The sequence below is a fragment of the Eleutherodactylus coqui genome, chromosome 6 (genome assembly GCF_035609145.1).
Source record: "Eleutherodactylus coqui strain aEleCoq1 chromosome 6, aEleCoq1.hap1, whole genome shotgun sequence".
Lineage (NCBI taxonomy): Eukaryota > Metazoa > Chordata > Amphibia > Anura > Eleutherodactylidae > Eleutherodactylus > Eleutherodactylus coqui.
The window spans coordinates 16,557,395-16,584,342 of NC_089842.1; the positions used below are offsets into that span (position 1 = coordinate 16,557,395).

Genomic DNA, 26,948 nt, shown 5'->3' on the forward strand with positions numbered 1-26,948 from the left:
ATTCAAAAGATGAAGGGTGCGAACAGATTTGTGCATATAATAGGGTCTCTAGGGGACGGGGAGGGCAGAGATTGAGCGGAGGGTACAGTGAAATGTAGTTAGAAGTGTAAGGATTAGGTTACAGGTTTGGAGAGAAACTGCAATATTGTATGTAAAGTATCCGCAGTGTAAAAGTTAGTTATGAGCAGAGTGAAAAGACGAGTAATAGTTGTCTTATGTGCTAACTGTCTACTTGGAATAGTTGGCATGTGAGATAATCGGATACTCTGGTGTTGTTATGGTGGTAATGTACTCCATGGCTTCACCAACACACTTGGCAGGAACACTGCAGACCACCAGAGTGCAGAGGTCAAACAGAGGGGTCTGTGAAGTGAAATCACCCACTCAGCTGGGATTCTGGGAAGATCGCCTTGGATATTTCTATACCACATGAGCAGATTACCCCCGGCCTCTGGCAGCCCGTACAGTAAACCTGCCAGTGTTCCCACAGCAGCTGTTTGGCGCATTCCTGTCCCATTCCTCACGCTAACATCCTGGCAGCTGAAGAGTGTTCCCATCAGATTTCCACCGACCACCCCACTGCAATGTCCTCTGCTACAACACAGCAGGAAAAGTACAACTTGCCCATGGCATCAGAAATTCGTAACCATTCACAGGTCGCTATTACCTTGTACTGCAATACAACCTTTAACACAAGTAAGACGGCAGGAGAACTTAAAGGGGTTGTGTCCAACATCACATTGGTGGCTCATTGTGTTTCATGACTCAATTCATTTATCTGGGCAGGTACATTCAGCCATAGGTTGTCCCTGGGACGTCCTTTGGTAGTTCAGGGCCAGCCGGTCAAGCATGCATAGAATCATTCCTATTCACCCCTATGCTATGTCCTGGACTCCTAGAGAAGGAGAAGAGTGCATGTGCAGTCTCCTCAGCTTCAGTGTAGGGCGAGCATGCGCGGATTCTCTCCCATATGTACTATGCTTTCTATTGATTAGAGGGCCTCGTGTGGCGCACAATGTTAAGGCAGCAGTCCTAAGCTCTCGCATGGTTCAGGTAGCTGGCTCTGAGGTCGGTAAAATAAATAAATTACCTGAAAGCGCTGTGGAATAAGTTGGGGCTATATAAATAACAAGTCCCTTCCCTATTGGAGAAATTGTGCACAGTTGTCCCTGCTCCAGCGGTGGGTGGCTCCTAACAGTAGTTAGGTAGTGATTACTAAAGTTTTACAAAGTAAGTAATGGGAACGTTGCCATTATGTAAATTTATGCAGAGGGGGGCAAATAATATTGGAACTCAGAGAACATGCTGGGAAATGAAGTATTTAGAAGGTGTCACGTCTGAGCAGTGTTGGCCTTAGGGTAGATGACATCCTGTGCAGAATTTTTTGTGGGGTTCCGCATTATAAGGAAAAAAAACCAATATCTATTGCACTGGTTGGCTTCTGTAGGTAGCAGCAAGATATCAGCATACCCACACCAGAACAGCCCAGAGAATGAATACTGTCATAACATAAATACAGCACTGGAACCAAGCTCAGTACATAAATACAGCACCTGAAGCAACCTCAGTACATAGATGCAAGGCCAGAACCAAGCTGAGTACATAAAAAGGGCACCATAACCAAGCTCATAACAAATACAGCAGCAGGACTTTGCTGTGGGGATATCAGTGGTCTGACAGAGGCACCCTGGAATATTAAAGAGGAGGAGACCGCGCCAGGAGGAGGATGATTCATGTAGGTCTGCAAGACGCTGCCACGCGGGGAAAGATCATACATCCAGGCGGACCTAAAGTGAGCTATTTCCCCCAACTTATATCTACTTGGTGCCCCGGGCCCCAAGCTGATTCCCTGTGCAACCACACGGGTCACACGTAGCTAAGGCCAGCCATATGTCTGAGAAGCAGGAGAGGAGGACCAAGTATGATGTCATGGAGAAGCTACAAAGAATAGAGAAAGAGGAGCTTAATGTGTGTAATGCGGAGAGACGATACATTGAGTTCTATCTATTGTAGCATGTTGTTAGGCAACAATCATTTGGGAGAAATCCTCAGATCGTGGGACAACCCCTTTAAGTCTAAACGTCGGCGTATGAGTTTTTGCAATGACCAGTTCAGTAAAATAGTGCTGGGAACTCAAATATTTATGCCATGTTTAGGTAAACTGAAGCTTGAATTTGCACAGTAATGAAGTCGCCATTTGTATAACTGCATCGTCATAACTCCATTTACAGCACTGCAGTGCACCGTAGTTAACAGATCAGCGTGCTTCAGCGCTCGTTCACATTTAATATCTCAATAAAATTGCACAACTTTACTTTATATCAATTGCATAAAATCACAGGGCTCTTAGCGTACATTGTGAGCCAAACATGCGGTCCTAAACCACGTCCAGGCGAACCTTACTGGATGGGTTCCTAGCTCTAAAGATATTAAAATGTGGGCCAAGGAGCTTGCATTTTCATGTGGTTAGTATGAACTGAAGTTGTGCAGTTCCCTTCAGATATTAAATGAGTGCTGAAGCCTGTGTCTCTGTTACTGTACTTGTTGCAGCCACGGCCGCGGTGCACCGTCACATTTAATGTCTTTGGTGGAATTGCTGACTTTGTTACTTGTTGCAGGTACATTCTAGTTAAGTTATCAGAACATAAATTAAATTGAAGTTTGCTGGATCTGTTGTTTGTAAGGTTGAAAACAATCTACGTCCATCTAGTTCAGCCTATTATCCTGCTAATCTAGAGCCCATGAAGTAGAAGTCAAGAGGCAGTTTTATGTTTTTATCAAAATGAATGTGTTTTGCACAGTCAAATGGTGATCAATAGTTCAGAACAAGCTTTACCTCTCCCCTATACAGGTCTGGTTCAGTAACCGAAGAGCCAGGTGGCGCAAACAGGCAGGAGCCAATCAACTGGCAGCATTTAACCACTTACTGCCTGGTGGTTTTCCTCCCACAGGAATGCCAGCATTGCCTCCATACCAGCTCTCTGAGACGTCATACCCAACGGCCAGCCTCTCTCAAGGTCGGGATCTTTGGGTTCTTTCCTTGTCTTGTTTTGTCTTACATCACATAGAGAATATAACATAAGGCTTATGTATCACCATTGATAGATGGCGGCAGCACAGTCCATCGACCTCAACCTCTTCCCCCTTCATCAATGCATCAAGGAGGTTTATCAGCGGCAACTGCAGACTCTGGAGCTGCTTATGGGGCAAGGCACAGCTTCTCAACCTACTCTGACAGCTTCATCAACCCCGGAGGACCTTCCAACCACATGAACCCAGTCGGTAATGGCCTCTCCCCACAGGTAAGCAGCAAAGACCCTGTTGTATGCATTATGTGAATCCATCGTGAAATGATATCATACCGGTATAATAAACTGGGGCACTTGCTTTCTCTAGTTCCCAGCTTGCGTGTGTTCAGGAATAGACAACCCTATTGCTATGAATGGACTTATGGGGTATTCGGGTGCATGGGCGTAACTATACGGGATGCAGTTGTACTCGGGCCCAGGAGCCTTAGGGGGCCCATTTGGCCTCACTTCTCTGTATAGAGAGACCAGTACTATGAATAAAGAATTACAGTTGGGGGTCCTGTTACAGGTTTTGCATTGGGGCCCAGAGGCTGCACGTTACGTCTCTGTTCAGGTGATAGCCCAAAATGGGTTCATTGTTATACCGAGACTTCCATCATAGTTCAAGCAAACAACAGCGGTCACAGTCCCCCATCCATTCGGGAGCATGCTAGTGTATCCCACAGGACCCTTCTGGTTTTGGTACAGTAGATGGTATAGCAAAAAAACTAAAAAACTAGCTAGGAGTCCGAACAATCGATTTTTTAAAAAGGCCTACCAGTGTACAAATCCTGGCCCCTCACACTAGTATAAAAAAAACTGAGTGTAGTCACCGTCCTTTGTCGTTCCCTCGGCTGCTGCAGTCGGCAGAGTTTAGTTCTAGTGTCCCCTGACCTCCTAGTTGAGTGATCCTGATGACCCAGGACACGTGATCGCTGCAGGGAATCCCCGGCTTCAGTACTAGTGAGGTCAGGAATGTCTGCAGAGACTATGTATTTGTCACATGATCACATAAGCGGGACGTCAGCGGGGCACATGAACTAAATGGTGCCGACTACAGCAGCCGGGGGAGCGGCAAAGGACGGTGAGTACATTACATGTGAAGGACAGTATTACAGGCTAATGGGGGCAAAAGGGGAATTACTACTTGCAGATGGAGGACAAAGAGGGCATTATTAATGACTGGGGCAAAAGAGAGGAATATTACTGGCAAATGGAAGCAAAAGGAGGCAGTATTACTGAATGGGAGCCAAATGGGGCATTATTACTGGCAAAAGAGAGGATTTCTACCTGATGAGACTGAAGGAGACATTATTATCAACTGGGGCAAAAGGGGTCAGAATTACTTGCGAATGGGTACAAAAGGGGGCATTATTAACAATTAGTGCAAAAAGGGCTAGTATTAATGGCAAAAGGAGGCAATATGACCAAATGGGGGGAAAAGGGGGTATTATTACTGGCCAATGGTTACAAAAGGAGGCAGTATTACCTTACGAGAGACATCACCAGAGGAAACATCAGCTGTAATCACTGTCACTGTGTAGAGAGCTGGTATCTGACTATTATATGGTGACTGCAATATCCGTAGGTATATTAGGGCTAAGCTGCCCGCCATATTATAAATGTTGTCTAATAGAACATATATTAAAAATGTCTAACTTCAAGTTTAACTATGGGGCTCCATAACGTCTTTATACATTTCTGCCCCTTTTACCAAAGTAATTTGTCCTGAGATTCATAATATCACTATCAGACATGTTGCCATTGACCCCTGAGTGCAGTTTTGTATTGTTTTTTGCTACATCTCTGCTATTGGTCATAGTTATATAGATGGTGTGATTAGTTTTGAACATGGCGGTCATACAGATGTAGCTTGATAACTGATCAACGCTGATAACTTGCTGCAAAAAGTCATCTTAACACAACAATAGCAACTGAAAAAGTTAAGTGCCCCAATCCATGTAACTTTGCTACATCAGTTCTTTTCCCCAGTGAGTCTAATGCTGAGCGTAGTATACTGAGAGTATATGCTGATCTGCACTTGGTATTAAACACTGTCTGAAGTTAAGGCTAAGTGCGTACCGAGAAATGCCATACTTATAGGCTCAGGTCTTTGCGTGGGTCATTTTATCAGCGGACGTTGATGGAATATGCAAGGTGATGTGTTTCTAGGTCTGGAATATCTGGCGTAAGATACAAAATAATAGGAAAATATTGAGCACTGTAGGGAGCCTGAGATATGAGAGTGCAGAAAGGGAAACCTATTGAGCACTGCATATGTTGGGGACTGCAGAGAGTGGGATATATTGGGCACTACGGGGGGCCTTCAGTATGGTGGAGACTGCAAGGAATAGAAAATAATAAGAAGCCCTGCATATTGCGCTGATACCGAACCCTCTAGGAGTGGAAGATATCGAGCACAGTGGGGAGTAATAAACATGGTGGGGACTATTGCTAGTAGGAGACACTGAGTGCCGGAATATGTCAGGGACTAACAGGAGTTAAGGCCGAGCGTTCCACACTCATTAAAGAACAGAAAATTACATTTTTTCCTTTTTTCCTGGAAAATATTCTAGATATCCAATATCTCATTATCTTGATCTACAATGACATGCATTTAATCTAGTGTAGTTAATTGCCAGCACTGTGTGGCATATCGGCCACACAAGAGTAAAGCAGGGTTAAAACTCGGATTGCGACATGCCTGGTGAGAGCGTATTCTCCGGCGATTAACAATGTATCATGTGGACAACAATGGAGGTTGTTAACGTAACAGGATATACATAGCGCAGCACTATTTTTGTGGCCTGGCCCTTCTGTAAATGCCGTCGCTCCTGATGAAATAACAACCCTTTTAAGCCGCCGATGTAATTTATAAAATTTGCGGCAAACACGGCGGCTCTGCGCTCTCGCTCATTTCAGATTTACAGAAACATGGGCTTTGTCCTAATCTCCAAACCCTTCTGATGGACGGTATCCCAGCCCACAGCGCTCACACTTAGTCATGGCAAAGAGCTGAAGTTGTGACATAAAGAGCTTAATCCATTAATATATTAAGCGTGATTTCCAGTGGTTGACAGCGCACGTAACAGCCATTACCGGATTTTATGTTTGTCCTGCCTGTGTTAAACACGAATGTAATTGTCTTTATATAGGAAGAGGGAGTCGTCCGCAAATTCTGGAACATTAGCATTACGATTTCACAGGGTATTTGTGGTGTTGTAACCTGGATGCGGTTGTGCGCTCGGCAGTCGTCACGTGGTGCTCTTCTATGCGCTCCCCCTTGCTTCCTATCGCGCCCTGCTTCTTTTCTTTTTCCAAGGCGCTGTGCTTATAATAGGCATTTAAAATGAGACTTGCTGGGCGCGGGAGGGGAACTGCAAGGGATGTTAAATACTACAAAATTAGAAAAAAAAAAACTGATGCAAATCATTGGTAAAGAGAAAATTATGTGCAATTACCCAGCGATATTGGGCAGCTCGGCCCACCCTCGACCAACAAGATCTCATTAACAAGCAGAAAATAAGATTGAAATGGTGTGTAAAAGAGCTGAAAAATGAATTTCAATGCTGCATTTGTCCACAATTACCCCCTCGTTCACACATATTTTATTGCAATTTTTTTATTCTTCTTAATCTTTCCATCCCTCAAAGCAGATTGGCGACATCCTAGTATTACAGAGGCTGAGGGAGCGAGCATTAAGGATTTTCCCTCTCTGTAAGTGAGCCCTGCTCCCTGCTACTCGCCGGCTGCTCTGTGTGGATAACACGCCGGCGCCCAGACAAGGACGGCAGGGCAGAGGAACACGAGGGGCTGTTCTGAGTGCCTGTGATAAAACAGAGTCACTTCTCTGAAGCTGAAGGCGCTCCGTCTTGTCCACTAGTAGAATAGGGTATTTTTTTTTACTTTTGAAAGCATGCCTGCAGCAGTGCAAGTGTTAGACTGGTTTTGTGCAGCAGTACGCCTGGTGTCACACAGTCTTTTTTTTTTTTTTAAACGCAGATCTTTTGTCTGCACGTGTTTTTTGTCACTTTTTCTTTGCAGCACGACATGCTGTTGTATGCCTATAGTAAAATATGAAAAGCCCTACAGGGGGGATTATTAACACTGGTATTGCAAACGCAGATATTCCTGCAGATACAAGATGCGCCGAAAATAAATTACGTTTACCTTGGGCCATCTGTACCCCCAAGGAGAAATCTATGGCAGCTATCAATTTGAATCTGCTGGGTCAGAGCGCCAATGCCCCATCCCAAGAATCCACACCGCCTTTTTTCAGAACTGGCGTAAAGTCGAAAAAGTCTTTTTGAGCAAATGAAGCTTGTGACTTTTCTATTTTTTATTCCATTGTTGCAATGCTAAATTCCCCCTATGGTGTTCTTTTCTCACTTTTGGTGCGTTTTTTTGTTTTTTGTGTCAGTGGCGTCTTTTTTTATAATCACAACGTTCTCTGGGTCTGGCGTTTTTTTCCAACTTTTTTTTCTATAGGTTTCCTTGTTGAAAAAAAAAAAACGCTAAATGAAACCCTATAGGCGGCCAAAAGTAACGACGGAAAAAAAACTTTAAGAAAAATAAGGCATCCTCAAGAAAGCTCTTGCGATTTTCTTGCTTTTTTTCTTACTAAAACGCCAGAAACGCCATTAAAGACGTACATAAAAAAACAAAATAAACATTGTATCACCATGACCGGACTTCGTTACACATCAGACTAATGTTCTAGGCACGGAAGCGGGTTGGTGTTATACAGATGTACAACTGTGGGAGCAGAAAGCTTCGATACGTTAATTAGGTTTTACTTATTTTATTGCTACATCCAGCATTTCACATGAAGGAATAAAGTCCAAGAGGGTCGGAACGTGTCTATCTGCGCTGATAGCGGACAGACGGAGGATTGTATGCGTGCCATGGGTGATACGTGGCGGCACTGTTTTCTATACCAGGATGTGGGCATCTGTCCAGTATTTTACTAGTAGGGTATGAACTCTGCACTTACATCACAATGAGGAATCCGGGATGTCGGGCGATGGGAAGCCACCTGCTGCCGTCTGTCAGGGTATTAAGAGCTGCGCATTCCTTTACACATGAGAAAAACAGAAAACCTCTCTATTTTCCGAGGCCGGAGCTGGGATTTCCTGGTGTCCCCAGAGAGGGAAGATTTCTGGCTGGTTTTGTTGCTCACTTAGAAAAACTGTAAAAGGATGGAAAGAATATCATTTATCGGGTCCGGAGTTTGTTTCTAGGAGAAGTGTTGATTACTGTTTGCGGTCATTAACTACAGATGGGATTCCGCGTCCTCCGGCTCGTCTGTACAAGGATTAGTTCAGAGAAGGTGGGAGTGGAGTTTCAGGTTGTACAGGATGAGGGCGCTGGCACACGGGCGAATAAAAAGATTGTCGGGCGTAACTCGGATCGGTCAGAAAACGGCCATCCCATAAGTCTGCTGTCCGACGTGTGGGAGGCCGCACCCTGACATGCGCTATTTTCTTCAGAAAATTAGACAAAAATATGACTATTTGTCCGAGTAAAAATAAGCCCACGTGCTAACAGCCATTGGTGGGCGCTATGTCCGGACCGCGTGCATGTAGCCTAAGTTGGCAAGTAGTGTGAACAGTAATTACATGACATAATACTATTAGGGTATGTTCACACATGCTGCAGAAAAAATCTGCATCAAAATCTGCACCATTTGGGGTTCGTCCACAGCTGATCCGCAGCGCAAACTCCGCACCACTTGCTGTGTATTTTTACGTGTTTTTTTGACTGAGAATTTCGTGCAGAATTCACCCCCTCATTTGAAAAGGGGGAAACCCGCATAAAAATCTAGAATTGACATACTGCGAATTTAAATTGCACCGCATTTGTATTTCCGTAGGAGATTTTTTCCTCAGCATGAGATGTTCAAAATCTCAACCACTTTGCTGTTCCTGTAAATGGCGCAGTTTTTTTGTGTGGACGGTCCGCACAGAAAATTTGGCACGATTTTTGACATGGAGTTTGGCGTGGAGTTGCTGCAGCATATCAGTTGCGTGTGAACGTACCCTAAGGTACTCTTGGGGCTGCCCCTTTAGTTGCTGGAAGGAGTTGCTAAGAATGTAGTCTTGTTTTTGGCTTCCTTGCATCATTCTGCAATAGTCCATACTCTGCATGCAGGGCAGACTTTACTATAAAGGCTCCTGCACACTGGCGATCGTGATCCCGCTGTGAGAAAATCCTGGCAAATCGCGACTTTTTTCCCACAATTTTTGAGCGTCAGCGCTGCTTTTTCTCGCAACAACATTGATGCCACATGCGATTTTCTTGCACGTTTTTTAACGCGATTTTGCGTCAATTTTTAAATGCAAAAGCTATAGAACTTTCTAATGTAAAAAACGAATTGCATCGCATGAAAATCACAAGTTCATGCTTAGCGATGCGATAAAAAGGAGGCGCCATGGGGAAACACGGGAGATGAAAAAATGCTAAATGCAGAAAGATAGGGCGCAAATGTGATGGAAACCATTGAAAATCATTGGTTTCATAATTCTGCGTTTACACTCACTCTCACATCGCTCAAAAAACGCGTGATTTTCTCACAAGTGTGAAGGCACCCTAACCCCCAGTCTGCAGTATGGGCAGATCCTGCAGCTACAGTATTGGGATAGTTCAACGATTATTAAATATATTCTGCAACTGGGAGCCCAACTAGAAGTACATTGTAAATCAGAGAAATACATTCTTATGAAATATGATTATGGGAACCAGAAGAAATCTACGCATTTTCATGTAATACTGCGGTCTGGATCAACAATTATCTGTAAGTTCTTCCTCACACATTGGCGCAGCTCCCTGACACATCCCAGATATACACTAAAGACACTTGTAGTCCGACTTCATACTATCTCTGACTACATCGAGCCCATCAGCCACTCTAAGGCTGGTCCCCATGTATCTGGCAGTCTTGGCGTTGTAATGAAAATGTCAAAGAGAAACTGATGCAGAACTGATCCCATACCTTTCTGTGGAATCGTTCCTGGAATCTAGCGCATTGGCTTTGATACCGGATGTCTCCCTATGCCAGAAAGAAATATGTTCCATGCACGGTTTTTATGGATGCCGGACCAGTGCAAATGTGTCCAAAAATGTCATATAACAACTGTTATATGGGAACCCAGCCTGATACTTCGGCTGCTGCTGGATCCACTGTTGGCCTCATTTAGACACTCATACTGTAAGTTGCACTCATGGATCACAGGCGCAGCTCACATCAGACAGAGTACAGAAGCCCGTCCGTGTTCTGCCCGACCTGCGGAGACGGTGCACCTTGCATGTCCTCGTCTCACCCCCAATTATCAGTTGTACTATTTAATGTACCATATATCACACTGAAAAACTTTTAAAACTTTCTAAGTAAAGTGAAATGAGTAAAAAAAAGCAATTGCTCCATTCTGCGGGTCAGTATTATCACAATGATACCAGAGTAGCTTTTCTCTTTTGCTATACTATTTAAAAAATAAATAAAACAGATACGTTCTCTTACATTTGCTTTCTCGTGGCGCTCCGACCACCATCACTTTTTTATTTTTACGTCAACGGGGTTGTGTGAGGACTTGTTTTATTGGGGAAACCTGCAGGCTCTATTGATAACATTTTGGGGTACATGAAACTTTTTGATCATTTTTATTGCATTTTTTTTATGGGATGACCAAAAAGTGCAATTCTGGCGTTGTGCAGGATGAATAATGCATTATTTTTGTATACAGTATTGGACTTTCGTGGCCATGGCAATATCAAATATGTTTTCCACGCAAATACTATTGATGACCTATCCTCAGGATAGGTCAATATTTGATTTGTCTTGGGCCTGCCGCTCGGGACCCTGGCTGATCAGCTGATTGGGAGTCCACTGTCAGGGGCTGGAGCGGAAGCAGTTCACTCTGCCCCCCGTGTAGTGGCCAGTGATTAGAACTGCAGGTGCAGATGTCATTGATTTTAATAAGATTTTAATGACATGAGGATAGGTCATCAGTAGTATTCGCAAGGAAAACCCCTGCAATCTGTAAAATACACACGACAGCCCTGGGGGCCTTCACAAGGCCCAAGGCCGCCATGACACCCAAATGGCACTCTGCGATCTCATTGTGGGCGGGGGGGGGGGTGTTAAATGGTGATCGCGACATTTAAATATCGCTGTCAGTATTCACAGCAGCATTTAAATAGTTAACAACTGCATTTGGAGCTACCTTCGATAGTAGATGCCGCTCAAGCCTGTCCATACAATCCCTGTGCACAACCGCCATACATGTAAAGCGGATGTCACTAAGGGGTTAAACCATAAAATGTTGTTATCTTATCCTAAATACAACAAAAGCCGTTGGAAAGTAACAGAAAAGGGCAAACAAACTGCGGCACAGAAACTTATTGTAACACTTGACTGTCCATTGAGAGGGCAAACCTGTCCACTGGGGGCTCAATGTCAGATTGTGTAAGTTTGTGTGGAATTCCTTAAATATATATTTAAGACGTTCTATTCTAAAAGCATAAATTTGGCTTCACTGGAAGATGAATATTTTAACCCTTCAACATCACAAAAAGTTGTAAACGACGGCAATGCGGGAAGGAAAAGTGGGTTAATGGGTCCAATGAAAAGTTTGTGAGTGTGAGCCGCCAGAGCGTTGGGCATACTCCTGTTATCTGCCTCCCTGCGCATCCCCCTGTTCCCTCCCGCCATCCCTATCACTTTCCCTCGCTAGTATTTGATGTGGAGCACAGCCTCTCTGTCGCTTGCTTCTTCTGAACTGAGGGGATCAGTAGCGTCAGCAGAGCTCGTCTCTCTCCTTTGATCCATGTCCTGAGGCCGGCTTGACAGCAAAGCAGCATGGAGACAAAACGATTCAGCCAAAGTGATTCCTGACAACTGTCTCCCAGAGATAAGGGAGCCTCTTTCTTCCTGGGATTTTTTTTTATTTAATACCTCCTCTCCGTTTCTATATGAAGGAGAGTCTCTTTAAACGAGAGGCGGCAGCCAAGACATGTTGTATGGGAATGATACACGGAAGCTGTATCTCTAAGCTCCCTGTGGCCGCCTTTTCACTAGCCTCATGGCTCAGAAGTAGCAGAAATACAGACATGTAAGGACCCGCCGTCCAACATGGCTGACTGCTGGCAGAACACAACATATGTACCTCGGAGCGTATGAGTTCCCAAGGCGTTTAATGCACACAAACTACAAATGTATATATGGTGGGGGGGATGGAATTATTGCAACTGTTATTCAATGTCCCTCCCATACTACATCTCGGATTAGTGTCTATTATACACGCATGCACACGTGTAAATCTAGATGTATAAAGCCATGCTGGAAAATAGCGCAGAATATGAAGTATGTGTGCCATCTTGTATTGTCACCCTTGGCTGTCCATAGAGTGGATGCAGCTTTCCTTTGCTCTTAGTGGTCGTACCGAGTGATTATGTACTGATCTAGCAGATGCTAAAGGGGTTACTGGGATAATATAAATATTTTTTTTTAAGCTGTCCATGCACAAAAATAACAAAAGACCCTACCCTCGCCCACGCCAGGTCTACAACCCCAGCGCTACATTTCTGTTTACCCTACAGGCTCTGTTTACAAGCTGTAGAGTCAATGAAACGTCACAGGCTGCTGCAGCCAATCACAGACCTCAATGGTCAACCGCTGGAGTCTGTGATTGCTGCAGCAGCCTGTCACATCCCATCAACAGACTGACAGACAGAGATATGGTGCTGGAGTTGCCGGGACCTGAGACGGACAAGTATAGGGTTGTGATAACTTAAACAACCACTCTGGAGGTAAGTTTTTAGCATTTCCGCAGTGTGCAAGTGATGAGACCCCCACCAGCCTGGTCCCCCATTGACCCATGTGACTTGTGCTATGTCGGGCAGAATCCTATAGCAGATCGGAAATCACTTTCTCTATTCCTGAGACTTACATTGCAGCTCGCATAGGCATGAACAGAGAAAAAAGACTTTCGGTCTACACAGCATACATTGATGCAGACACAACTAGTCACAATGCAGGTCATGTGGGACAACAAAGGACCAGAATGGTTACGTCTCTCCTCAATAAAGCGTTGGGTAAGTATACTATCTACTATAGTAAACATTTTGGAACTCATTTATCAAAACTGTCTAAAAGAGAAACTATCTTTATGCCAAAAGCAACCAATCACAGTGAAGCTTTTATCTTGCCAGATCTGTATCAGAAATTAAAGCTACGTTGTGATTGGTTGCTGTGGGCAATAAAGTCGGTTTCTCTTTTAGACAGTTTTGATAAATGAGGCCCTTTGTGTTAGTTGCATAACAGGCAAGCAATTTAAAAACTTTTCCTGGAGAGGCTAATTAAAGGGGCAGTCCGGTTGGTACAGGAGCAAAACCAGAGGTAATTACTTGTCCTCTGCCCTGGCCATCCAGCACTGCAGCCTCATGGTCTTCCTGGTCTTTGTTGTGGACAGCTGCAGCCAGTCGGAGGCCACAGTGGTCGGCTGCCGTTCCCCTGGCATCGTGGCTCCCAGAATCTGGGTAGTGATGCCAGAATGACACCTGATTGGCTGTAGTAGTTAGGTGGTTTCCGTTCCACCACAAAGACCGGAAGGGGCTGCAGCCCTGGATCGTGGGCAGCGGACAGGTGAGTACGGCTGCTTTTATTTTAACACCTGTGTGCTTATAAATAAATAAAAATCATCAAGCAACCCCTTTAATTACAATACACTGCAATGCTGTAAATTGAGTTACTCCAATACAATGGTAATGTTAACGATTGCTATATCTGTATATTTTGACCACCATTTACCACAATGGTATACTGATAAAACCTGGCCATTTTGCAAAAAAAAACAAGTGCAAAGTATTTTCCCAACATATCTGGGTCAGTTGGTTTCACACTTATGTCTACCTTTATGTTGTGGAATGCACGTAGCTGCATGTTGTGTGGAGAGGCGATTAGGTGACTGTGTGTGTATAGCAGAACTCCGCTCTGAAGTGGAGAGGACGGCCCAGTTGGGCAGGAGGTGATGTAGGGCACACAAGTGTTCCACAGCAGTAGGGTAGCCTGATTGGTTTGTCTTCTGATCCCCTGGAGCATCGTCACAGGGCCATATCATCCAGTTGTGTCACAGCATGACTGCATCTTACCTGTGTACAAGCAGATATGGCCCTGTGCTTTGGACTACAATGCTCCAGGCTCCAGCAGTACATACATCGGCATATTTGTAAGTAGATGCAAACTACACCAAGTCTACATAAATGTGTGGCCTGTAAGATCTACCTTTGGCCGGCTGCACATGACAGGCTTCCTATTGCAGGATCCATTATTGGTGTCCACACGGAAGCCCCGCAGCACGCATTGAAGGCATGTATTCTTGTTTTTTCGCTGACACGAACTGTGTATTCCACAAGCGGAGGAAAAATTACAGCATGCTCTATTTTGCTGCGGACGGCCTCCATTAAAATCAATGGCGGCTGTCCGACCAGCAGCCCATACGCATTAACATTGTGTATGCATCACGGGTACACATCATCGCCTAGCGACGGAAACACGAATATTGAAAAGAAAATCCATATTGCGCATGACCGACGGCGAGCCGCCGCAGTCATCTGCAATACAGAATAATTCAGGTACGCAGGGTCGCCAGTATGAGTTTTCAGGATTGAAGCCCGTGCGAATATACGAATATACCCTTATGCAGACCCCCATCACCTGTTGGTTAGTTGCTGATGTGAAAAACATCCACGTGTCGTCCTACAAGTAGTGATGATGGTTCCTCCAATCTCCTGGAGGTGAAGGGTCGCTGGAGAGCAAGTGTTTTCACTTAGTTCCAGATGCCGATGTGACAGGTGGGCGTTAGTGATAAATCCCCTCCTAGCTGCCAGCTATCCCCATCCGGCGTGTGACACAGGTGGCAGACAGGGACCGAGGCATCAGAGATTCGCTCCAATACTGCCTAATGAGCTGTTAAACAAGAGACGGGTCCTCACAAACCTGGTCGAGTCTGATGAGTTTGTGGGGAACTTGACTGGATCATACATTAAAGTAGTGAAGTACAGCAGACCCCGGGAAGGACTGATCTACCCCATCATCTAGGGTCACAGCACAGGTTAGATCCGGTCCTAAGGAGACCAGGATGACATATGACGAGCTTATAATAGAGAGACAGGATTGTGGTCATGTAATAAGAGGCTCACGTTACTCTAAGACTACAGGCAGGGGCGTAACTATAAAGGATGCAGGGGATGCGGTTGCACCCGGGCCCAGGAGCCTTAGGGGGCCCATAAGGCATCTCTTCTGCATATAAAAAGCCCAGTACTATGAATAAAGCATTATAGTTTGGGCCCTGTAACAGATTTTGCATTGGGGCCCAGGAGCTTCAAGTTACGCCTCTGACTACAGGTGTTACACTCCCATCATACGGGAACATCAGGGCTCCAGGGTAAATTATAACCTCAGTGTTTTTGGCTCCTAAGTTTAAAAATTTGGTTGCCAAATAAAGAATTTACATTATTACATGTGAAATAAAGAAATCTCCTTCACCAGACTGACTAGTGGCAGCGATCACAGTGGACTAAACGGTGGCAGCACTTACACTAGACAGTGGACAGACCGGTGACAGCACTTATACTAGACAGTGGACTGACCAGTGGCAGCACTTATACTAGACAGTGGACTGATCAGTGGCAGCACTTATACTAGACAGTGGACTGACCAGTGGCAGCACTTATACTAGACAGTGGACTGATCAGTGGCAGCACTTATACTAGACAGTGGACTGACCAGTGGCAGCACTTACACTAGACAGTGGACTGACTAGTGGCAGCACTTATACTAGACAGTGGACTGACTAGTGGCAGCACTTATACTAGACAGTGGACTGACTAGTGGCAGCACTTATACTAGACAGTGGACTGACCAGTGGCAGCACTTATACTAGACAGTGGACTGACCAGTGGCAGCACTTATACTAGACAGTGGACTGACCGGTGGCAGCACTTATACTAGACAGTGGACTGACCGGTGGCAGCACTTATACTAGACAGTGGACTGACTAGTGGCAGCACTTATACTAGACAGTGGACTGACTAGTGGCAGCACTTATACTAGACAGTGGACTGACTAGTGGCAGCACTTATACTAGACAGTGGACTGACTAGTGGCAGCACTTATACTAGACAGTGGACTGAATAGTGGCAGCACTTATACTAGACAGTGGACTGAATAGTGGCAGCACTTATACTAGACAGTGGACTGACTAGTGGCAGCACTTATACTAGACAGTGGACTGACCAGTGGCAGCACTTATACTAGACAGTGGACTGACCAGTGGCAGCACTTATACGAGACAGTGGACTGACCAGTGGCAGCACTTATACTAGACAGTGGACTGACTAGTGGCAGCACTTATACTAGACAGTGGACTGACTAGTGGCAGCACTTATACTAGACAGTGGACTGACTAGTGGCAGCACTTATACTAGACAGTGGACTGACTAGTGGCAGCACTTTTACCAGACAGTGGACTGACCAGTGGCAGCACTTTTACCAGACAGTGGACTGACCAGTGGCAGCACTTTTACCAGACAGTGGACTGACCGGTGGCAGCACTTTTACCAGACAGTGGACTGACCGGTGGCAGCACTTATACCAGACAGTGGACTGACCGGTGGCAGCACTTATACCAGACAGTGGACTGACCAGTGGCAGCACTTATACCAGACAGTGGACTGACCAGTGGCAGCACTTATACCAGACAGTGGACTGACCAGTGGCAGCACTTATACCAGACAGTGGACTGACCAGTGGCAGCACTTATACCAGACAGTGGACTGACCAGTGGCAGCACTTATACCAGACAGTGGACTGACCAGTGGCAGCACCTTTACCAGACAGTGGACTGACCAGTGGCAGCACCTTTACCAGACAGTGGACTGACCAGTGGCAGCACTTATACCAGACAGTGGACTGACCAGTGGCAGCACTTATACCAGACAGTGGACTGACCAGTGGCAGCACTTATACCAGACAGTGGACTGACCAGTGGCAGCACTTATACCAGACAGTGGACTGACCAGTGGCAGCACCTTTACCAGACAGTGGACTGACCAGTGGCAGCACTTATACCAGACAGTGGACTGACCAGTGGCAGCACTTATACCAGACAGTGGACTGACCAGTGGCAGCACTTATACCAGACAGTGGACTGACCAGTGGCAGCACTTATACCAGACAGTGGACTGACCAGTGGCAGCACTTATACCAGACAGTGGACTGACCAGTGGCAGCATTTCAGGTCCTTTTACACTGAACAATTAATGCTCAGATCCTCTCTGGATTGCGAGAATCTGAATGATAAACGTTCTGCACAATCTAAACAATGATTGATAATTCATTTGTTGTTCGTGTCACGCAGGATTAAAAAAAATCAAGCAATGATCGGCCCATGTGAACAGGCAGTATCCTCTATGAGCGACTGCCTGTTTACTGTGAATGGTGGCCTCAACAATCTCCAGTCCGCTGAGCCTCCATTCCTGTGTGAAAGCTCAGGAGCGATCAATTCTCACATCTGACAGTCGTCCCATGTAAATGGGCCCTTACGCTGGATTGAGCAATGGCAGAGCTTACATCCCACCGTAGACTAATCACTGTATACTAACTGCTGGCAGTGCCTACACTAGAGCGGACTACGGGTGCTTGTAGATGGAGTGATTGTCTGCACGAGTGAATGATGACAGAGTTCGCTTGTCCAGGCAGTTCATACAGACAATGATTAGTTAACGATGATTTCCATGCTTATTTGAGCCGAGCTTTTTGTAATGCAGCTCTGTTTGAGTAACAAACCCCATTGAAGTCAATGGGAGGCTCGAGCATTTTTCAATGGACCCGCAGGGTGGCGAGCATTCTCTCTCTCTCTCTCTCTCTCTCCTGAAATTTGATCAAGCTTCAGAGCACCGCCTGGTGCTCACTCGAGTAACGAGTAGTTCCGAGCATGCTAATGCTCAACAGAGCATCAAGCTCGGACGAGCATGCTCGCTCATCTCTAATAGACACCCCATGTAAATGCATGCAGAAGCATGAAGGACTAGCCGTTCAGTATAAACAGTAGTCGTTCAGTTCTCTCCAGCCGCCTTGCCTTCATGCTGGCTGCACTGTGAGCGGTGCCAGCGGTACTCGCTCCTGTGTAACACCGCAGGAGCGAGCTTCACTGTGATGTGCTGTCTGTCATCATTTGTCGGACCGTTCCTCCTGTGTAAATGGGGCTTAACTGGTAGCAGTATGTAGGCCACTCTCACAGAGTCTGCTTTTTACTGCGAATAGTGCGGCGTTTTAAACCACGGTACAACACCTCCATTGATTTCAATGGAGCTTTGCAGACCAGCGCTCGATCGCCGCAATAGTCGAGCGCTGTCCGCTCTATTTTCGTGCATTTTAGAGCTTTTTTAACACACCTCATCACCCAATTGGAGTGCATTAAAAAACGCTGTAACAGGTGTTTGAAAACGATGTGCGAAATCACATTATAATGCGGCGGGATCGGACACAGCGTTTTGTGAACGCATGTGTGAGAGTGGCCTCACACTAGGCTGCAGACGGACCTAAAGCAGCATTTACAATAGGTTGATGACAGTTCTGTGGCTGCATTAACTCTGTGGAAGGGATCGGCAGCAGCATTGACAGTAGATTGTGGCCCAACAACAGCACAGTATGCAGTAAGCTCCCTCTAGTGGTGGCTGCAGGTAGCAAGAATGTTATTCTTTAAATCTATGTCTGTGTAGCAGGGCTCCAGGCTAAAAAAATACTGTATCTAAATCACTTTGGCACCAAGTCTAAAGAATTAAGAGCCAAACACTTTTTTGATTGCATTTGCGGTGCCATCTGGAGCCCTGAAAATTACACTAGTATATGTAAGCACCGATTAATGGTATAGGTACAGTAAAGGACACGGCCTATTTCCCATTCACAAGACGATGTAACAAAATGCCGAACAAGTATAATGCAATGCCATAATAACATAACGGCACCAATCACCGGGGTCAATGTGACTTTGAGCTTATATTCACAGGCCAGAATCCTAGTTTGCATTGAGTTCTAGAAGCATCGCTGCATTTCCAAAGCCTAACTCAATATTAAATGTGTAAACCATGACAAAACAAAGCATTTCTATAAGAAGTTAATAATAAGGAGGGCTTTAACTGGCGATGTCCGTTTATGATCACTTTCTAACGTAGTTTCCATGACAGATACACAGGAGGGCGCAGGATGACGAGAGGCATTTACCTCTTTGTTTAGCGTTTCGGCAGTGAATAGGTTTTGCTTCAGTAAGGCTTATCACTAACTTAGGTTTATTAACTGCTCCTTATCAACTGAAAGCATCTCCCATCTTCTGTTCTTGGGGTAAAATAAAGAAAATAGAAAACTAAATAAAGTGTTTCTTGTTGTTATCTGGAGGAGAGATCAGCACCGGGCTCAGAGGAAAGCGCGTCTGTGCAGCAGCTGATGTATTTACCCTTGTGTGTTTGTTATGTGGCAGAAGCCAGGGGCAGAATTCTGCTAATTTTCTATCTGCTTTTATCCGGCTCCTTCTCACCGGCGGCTCTCTGCTCAGATAAGGGGATTAGTTAGCAAGCTGAACAAGAAGGTGTTTGACAGGGAAGGAGCTGGAAGGAAGATATTTGTTTCCCAAATAATGGAGCCATGTTTGTATGTCAATGTACACCCAGGATCCTCTTGTTCGGAAGCTGAGGGAGCCTGCAGGTCTCGTTCCTTCTAGGAAGGTACACAAGCCACTAGGTCAATGCCAAGCCACAAGACTCTTCGGAACAAGTGCTTTACCACAAACTGCATCCACTTTGGCGTTGGAGTTAAGTGATGAAGAAGAAGCTTCTGATACAGCTGAGGGCGACCTGCGGCTCTGCAGCCTCTTTGGGTTTACAAGTTCAAACCACGATAAGCAGAAGTTACTTGGAAATTTACACTGACTGGCCCTCTATTAGAGGCACCAGACCAGATCTCATGATTGGCGCCTCCCTGTATGGAAATTATCGCCGGAGTGCAGCATAAAATCACATGACAAGTTTTCCACGGATCAGTTTCAGTGTGAATCCACATTAGATGGGAGAGTCCAATGATCTGAGTGTCTTCCAACAGTCATGTCTGCTAGACTAGCTGGGGTCAGGATATCACTGCCAACCACGGATGGGGCGGGGGGGGGGGGGGTTCTCATGTAATGGTGTGGAGAGTATACTGAGAATGGGGTGATTGAGGAAAAACATCCAGTGGAAGGAGATATGTGGATGGAAACAACTCATCGCCGAAAGGGGTCAGAGGAGGATGTCAGGAATTGTTCTGATCAACAGGAGCTGCACAGTGAGGAACAGCCAAATAAGACACTAGTGCTCCAACTAACGTATCCGAACACACGACTCGCTGTTCCTTAGCACAGATGGGCTATAACAGCAGACGACCAGTTCCAGAAACAGAAAGGAGAGACTCCAACGGGCAAAAGAGCTCAAAACTTGTATCACTGAGCAGCAGAAAAACATCTCCTGGTCAGATGGATCCAGATCTCTGTTTCCCCATGCTGATGGGAGGGCAGAATTTGGCGCAAGCAGCATGAATTGATGACCCCTTCCTGTCAGGACATGTCAGAACCTCTATTTAATTTGTGGCAATAAGAAGCTTCCTATCCGCAGGGGCCGATATTCCTGCAGAACGATTTAATCACCTAGTGGAATCTACAACTCAACGAATTGCTGTGGTTCTAAAGGCCAAAGATGGTCCAACGTGCTACTGGATGGGGACTCTAAGGCCTCTTTCACAAGGGCGACCGCGCTATATCTGCTACAAAATTACTGCTATGTAGACACAATTTTGTAGCGTCAGTGATACTTTTTTCTTGGAGAAAATGTAACTTTGTGTCGCTGCTACCCGTGATTTTCTTATAATAGGATTCTCTAAAGTTAAAAATCACATTGCACGAAAATCACAATTTTGTCCTATGCAATGTGATAAACAAGGAGGCTCCATAGGAAAACATGGGCTACAAAACATCGCAAATCGCAGCCGTATAGAGCATGTCGTCATTTTGTAGTTTCGCAATGTAGCAGCCTACAAAACATCACTTGCAAGAACCCATTGGAAACCATCGGCTTCACATACGTGTGTTTTGTAGCCCGTGTGAAACAGACCTTATAAAGTGGCCATTCAGTGTAATTTCACAACAGCCAGACAAATCGAGGCTTTTTATGCTCTATAACAAAAAAAATCTCTTCTCTATATAGAAACTCCGGTTTAAGTCAATCCAATTATATTTAGTGATTCTTAATCCTGACCTAGGGGCACAGAAAGTTTTGATAGTCCTGACTTTCTTGGTAACGAGTGGATGTAGTGAACGACCTGTATGGAGCAGGCTGTGAATTACTTAGGGCTCCTGCACACTGGCGATCGCGATATCACTGCGGTTTTTTTAAAAGTTTGTGCTTTGCGATTTTTGTGCGATGCATTTTTAATATTAGAAAGTCCTGTAGACATTCACGTTCAAAAAAACGCAGCGATATCGCGATCGCCAGTGTGCAGGAGCCCTTAGCGTATGGGTCTTTCACACTGGCGATCGCTATATCGCGATTTTTGAGCGTCGGTGCTGCTTTTAATCGCAAAAAAATCACTGCCACTTGCAATTATTTTTTTGGCGCAAAAGTCAATAGGACCTTCTAATGTTAAAATTGCATCGCACGAAAATCGTAAATTCGTACTTTGCAATGTGATAAAAAGGAGGCTCCATAGTGAAACATGAGAGATAAAAAAACAATTCACAAAACACTGAAAGATAGGGCATGCCGCCATTTTTTTTCTTGCAACATCGCATGAGTGAAAATATTGCAAATGTGAAGGAAACCATTGAAAATCATTGGTTTCATAATTCTGCGTTGTGCGATTTTATCGCCAGTGTGAAGGCGACCCTAGACAGTGTTTTACAATGAGGTCTTGGGGACTAGGAAATGCTTCATCCAACGATTCCTTCCATCTAATCCATCAGACCTCTGAAATTGATGTTGCAAGGCTGTGATTAGTGTTGCCTGCAAGAGGATATCTTTTTGGCCTTGTGGCCTATTTATCAGTTCCACAGTCCTGTGTATATTCTTCTATGTATATGGTATCCGTTCCCGATCATGTAGTCACAAAATGCTTCTTATGGAAATGATGACGCTTAGTAGCGTAGGTCTGTGGGGCTACATCTGTGATTACGAACAGATATACAGGCATACATAATGTACCAGTGATGGCCAACCTTTCAGAGACCGAGTGCGCAAAGTGCAACCCAAAACCCACTTATTTATCGCAAAGTGCCAACACGTCAGGGGGCGGGGCTTATCACAACGTATCAATTTAACTCCATCCTTCTAAAAAGGATAGGGCTTTTTCAAAATAGTATCCCGTATATATAGCCCCAGTAGTAATAGTGCCCCCCCCCCCCCCCCCGAGACCCATATACTTACCCCCTCCTCCTCCTCATTGAAGCGCCGCTGCTCCTCTGCTCGGCGCTGCTGCTGGCAATGATCCCATGTGTACACACTGACGTCAGTGTGTGCTGTCCGATGCCTGTTCCCCCTTGCTCTCGAGGAACCAAGGTGGAGACGTCAGGGGAGGGGACAGGAGGATGCTGGGTGCAACCTGACGTAACTGTGTGCGTCTGGGATCAGTGCAGCTAGTAGCGCCGCTGAGTGAATACTGGCAGGGGAGCCGTGGCACCTCAGCCGGTATTCACTGCTGTGGTAAGCAGACAACGGCACGCGTGCCAGCAGGGAGGGTTCTGTGTGGCGCCTCTGGCACGCATGCCATAGGTTCGCTGTCACTGTAATATATGGTAAGTGCATTTAAAATTGGTATCTTCAAAAAAAATGTAATTAGGCCACATGCACACGTGTGGATTTGCATTGCGGAATCCGGAGCAGGCGTCCGCGTCTGGATTCCGCATGAAATACTGCCCATTACATGCTATTCAAAAACGCTTTTTCCTCCACACGAGCGGAAATCAAATGCGATTTTTCATTCTCGGAGGAAAAATAGCAGCATTTTCTATTTTTGCGCAGAAGGCTTCCATTGAAATCAATGGAGCCATCTAACCCGCACCCCTTCTGCAATGACATTGCAGAAAGGTTGTGGGAAAAGCAGGAGTTCAAAAAAAGTTTTTGTACTGCACATGTCCGACGGCGAGCCGTGCTGACCATCCGCACTACAGATAAAGATAAAAGTAAGCAGGTACATGCAGACACCGCTGCTGCCAGGGCCGGACACCGGATGCAGAATCTGACCCGCCACTGTGCAGGCGGCCTTAGTGGAGTACAAAGTGGGTCGCAGTACTATTTTAGTGCTGTTTTTCCAACGGGGACAAGAAGTTATTTGCTTTGTCTCCAGATTTCTTCCTTGGACCTATTGAATTGCCTCTACAGAATGGAGTTCTTCACAAGTTCTCACCACCCAAGAGCAAAGAACATGGGACTAAGCATGTGTGGACCTTAACTGTCCTTTGGCAGCTGCTTGATCTGCCTCTATGGCACGTACATCCTTGGCTTTTATTAAAGGCTGTGCAAAGTTGTAGCTAGCTAACTACGGGCCGATCAAGTGTTCAGATTCCTGCATCCAACGACAATCTGAACGATTAGCCAGAATGATCAGCCTGATTCCATGCCCGACTGGACGACGAATGGTTAATTCTCTTATAGTTTGGCAATTGGTTTCTGTAGGCATAAAAAATGAACGCTGATCGGCCGTGTAAACAGGCAGTTGCTCATCTACGAATAACTGCCTGTTTACTGTAAATGGAGGTGGGTGGGACGATCGCCGGGCCACTCATCCTGGAATCACTGATTGTTTCTGGTCATCCAGTGGAATGCGGCCCTTACACAGGACAGCACTAAGGAAGCACGACATTAGTAGAGAAGGAGGCAGGAGGAAACAAATCTTTTTGCTAAGCCTGCTTACTGCAAAAAATCATTGAGCGTGGTGAAAAAATGCAAATACATTCCCCCATTGCATTCTATTTTCCTTGCACTTCAATGTAACATTTTCAAGACACTTTTGAAAACCATCGAAGGATGTATAAAAAAGAGTTTAAGACAAATAATGAATTTTGGAACACGACCACTTTTTGTGGCAATTTCCACATGAATCTGGCTCATTCTAGTGTATAAGGGCTCCTTCAGACGGGCGTATAAGTTTTTGCACAGGCCTCAGCATATTTGCGCTATATACAAGGCTTTTTTTGCGCACATCGCGTGTTTTTACTGTATTTTCTGCACCCACAGCATGTTCATTTGCGCAGGCAGATGAATACACCCCAATTTAAATGGCTAAATGAGTTCCACGCATGTTTTGGTATTTTTTAAAGGAATTGCGCAGCATATTTTGTATCTGAACGCGCATTGTGTGTAAATTTGCGCACCTTCCACGGACATCTGCGGGGACTTTGGATGCACAAATGAGCACAAAAATAGAGCAGATCCTATTGTTTTGCGAGCGCCAGAAATTCAAAAAAAAAAGTGTGACTGAACCCATTGAAATCAATGGCTATTCTCTGTGTACTGTGCATGCTAAACTTGCATACGCAAATACGCCCATGTGAAGGAGCCCGAATTCTGATGGTCAATGGTTCAACAACTGAGACAGCGAAGGCTCTATTCGCATTGCTGGGTAATGTCAGTAGAAAAAAGAAAGCAATAAACACGACATTATGTTAGGCCGTGTCCAGACACGGGGCAAAATGGTGAAAATCGCAGTTGGTCTAGTAAAATGCACACGCTCGTACTGGCAGCTCCCTGAGCTTTGTTGTTCGGCTCCTGTAATGGAAGTGAACAGTAGTGCGGAGGAGGCTTCATGGCCCTTTCGCTTCCAGCCATGGGAATAGCGATTCCTGCAGATGTCACTGTTGCTTTTCCTTAAGGATCTTTAGCAAACTAGGACTCCCCAGGTCATACTCTAAGGCCGCTCACACCGGCGGATTATACGTGTATTTTTCGTGCGCATAATATGTGGTGCTAAAAGCCCCTGATTTCTCCGGGGCCACTCACCTGCGTGCATGAAAAAACACAGCATGTCCTATTTCGGTGCGGATTACGCTCCTAATACCCAACAATAAAGGCTATGGAGATTTAAAGGGGTTGTCCCGCGCCGAAACGGGTTTTTTTTTTTCAATAGCCCCCCCGTTCGGCGCGAGACAAACCCGATGCATGTGTTAAAAAAAAAAACCGGATAGTACTTACCCGAATCCCGCGCTGCGGCGACTTCTTCCTTACCTTGCTAAGATGGCCGCCAGGATCTTCACCCACGGTGGACCGCAGGTCTTCTCCCATGGTGCACCGTGGGGCTCTGTGCATTCCATTGCCGATTCCAGCCTCCTGATTGGCTGGAATCGGCACACGTGACGGGGCGGAGCTACGAGGAGTAGCTCTCCGGCACGAGCGGCCCCATTCAGGAGGGAGAAGACCGGACTGCGCAAGCGCGTCTAATCGGGCGATTAGACGCTGAAATTAGACGGCACCATGGAGACGGGGACGCTAGCAACGGAACAGGTAAGTGAATAACTTCTGTATGGCTCATAATTAATGCACGATGTATATTACAAAGTGCATTAATATGGCCATACAGAAGTGTATACCCCACTTGCTTTCACGGGACAACCCCTTTAATATATGCAGCAAATACGTGTGTACATGTGTATTTGCTGTGTACTGCGAGTTTTACAAGTGTGAAAAATGCATGTGTTGCACGTGGGACACATGCCCCCATGTGAATGAGCCCTTACGCTAGATGCAGAATTAGGGACCTTTCACACATACAGAATATTTCTGCAAGATGCACCTAAGAGCGGCTTCACACATATTGCAAAATATGCTCGCTCATGCGCAACTTTGTGGTGCAGTGAACAAGGGTAACTCTGCTTTTTGTACAGGCACCGCAAGTGCACATGGGCAGGGGAATGATCCCGCCCTCATTTAAATGGCTATTAAGCCAAATGAGGTTCCCATGTATTAAAGCAATGTTACATTTCTGTTATACATCCAAAGATTGAATCATTAAAGAGGTTTTTAGATGCGGTTCTCCTTTTTGTTGTGGTTTTATAAATTAGTTTATGTCCTTTTTGATTATTGGGGATTAGTATGATAATTAAAATGGGTCCAGAGCTTGTTGGTAGTCCTGTTTTATATTGTGTACTGATTTAAAGGGAACCTGTCACCACCAGACAGCAATGCAAACTAAAGTTATGGTGATGTTTGAGAAGGTGATAGGGAGCCGGAGGATGTATTTATATATATTTACCTGCTCTCACGCTGTCCGCTTGTGAGGTCTGTGCGTGGCCCGAAAATTAGACTCTTTTTTTTGTAGACCACTGTGCGCATGCTCTCCTATAGAGAGAATGGAGGAGCTGGGGAGTATAAAAGATGCATCCGCCGACTTCCCATGACCTCCCCGAACAGCACCATAAGGGCTCCCACACACTTGCGTTTGCGTTTTTTGTTAACGCGATTGTCAATGGGACTTTCTAATGTTAAAACCGCAACGCACCAAAAACACAGTTGCGTTTTTTTACAATAGAAAGTCCCATTGACTATCGCGTTAACAAAAAACGCAATCGCAAGTGTGTGGGAGCCCTGACTTGGTTTATGGTGCTGTTTGCTTGTGACAGATTTCCTAAAGGAACCTTTCACACGGGCCGGAATTCACTGCATGATGCAAGCTGCATTAATTCCTCAACAAAGTCTACATGTTTTTTGTGGATTTTGGCTTTATTCACACGAGCATATATCCTACCATCTGATGCATTGGATTCCAATGCATCAGATCAGATGGGTGATTTTTCCGCCACGTAAAAGTGCCATCCG

At 45.4% G+C, this 26,948-nt stretch overlaps 1 protein-coding gene across 2 annotated transcripts in view; it reads left to right on the forward strand.

The window, feature by feature from the left end:
* The window catches only part of PAX7 (paired box 7), a 122,870-nt gene that overhangs the window by 71,911 nt on the left and 24,011 nt on the right, over nt 1-26,948 (forward strand). For both annotated transcript variants that reach the window (XM_066606348.1, XM_066606349.1), the window contains exons 6-7: nt 2,852-3,017; nt 3,106-3,302. In XM_066606348.1, the coding sequence (XP_066462445.1) occupies nt 2,852-3,017; nt 3,106-3,302 (363 nt within the window). The remainder of the gene's footprint in view (nt 1-2,851; nt 3,018-3,105; nt 3,303-26,948) is intronic.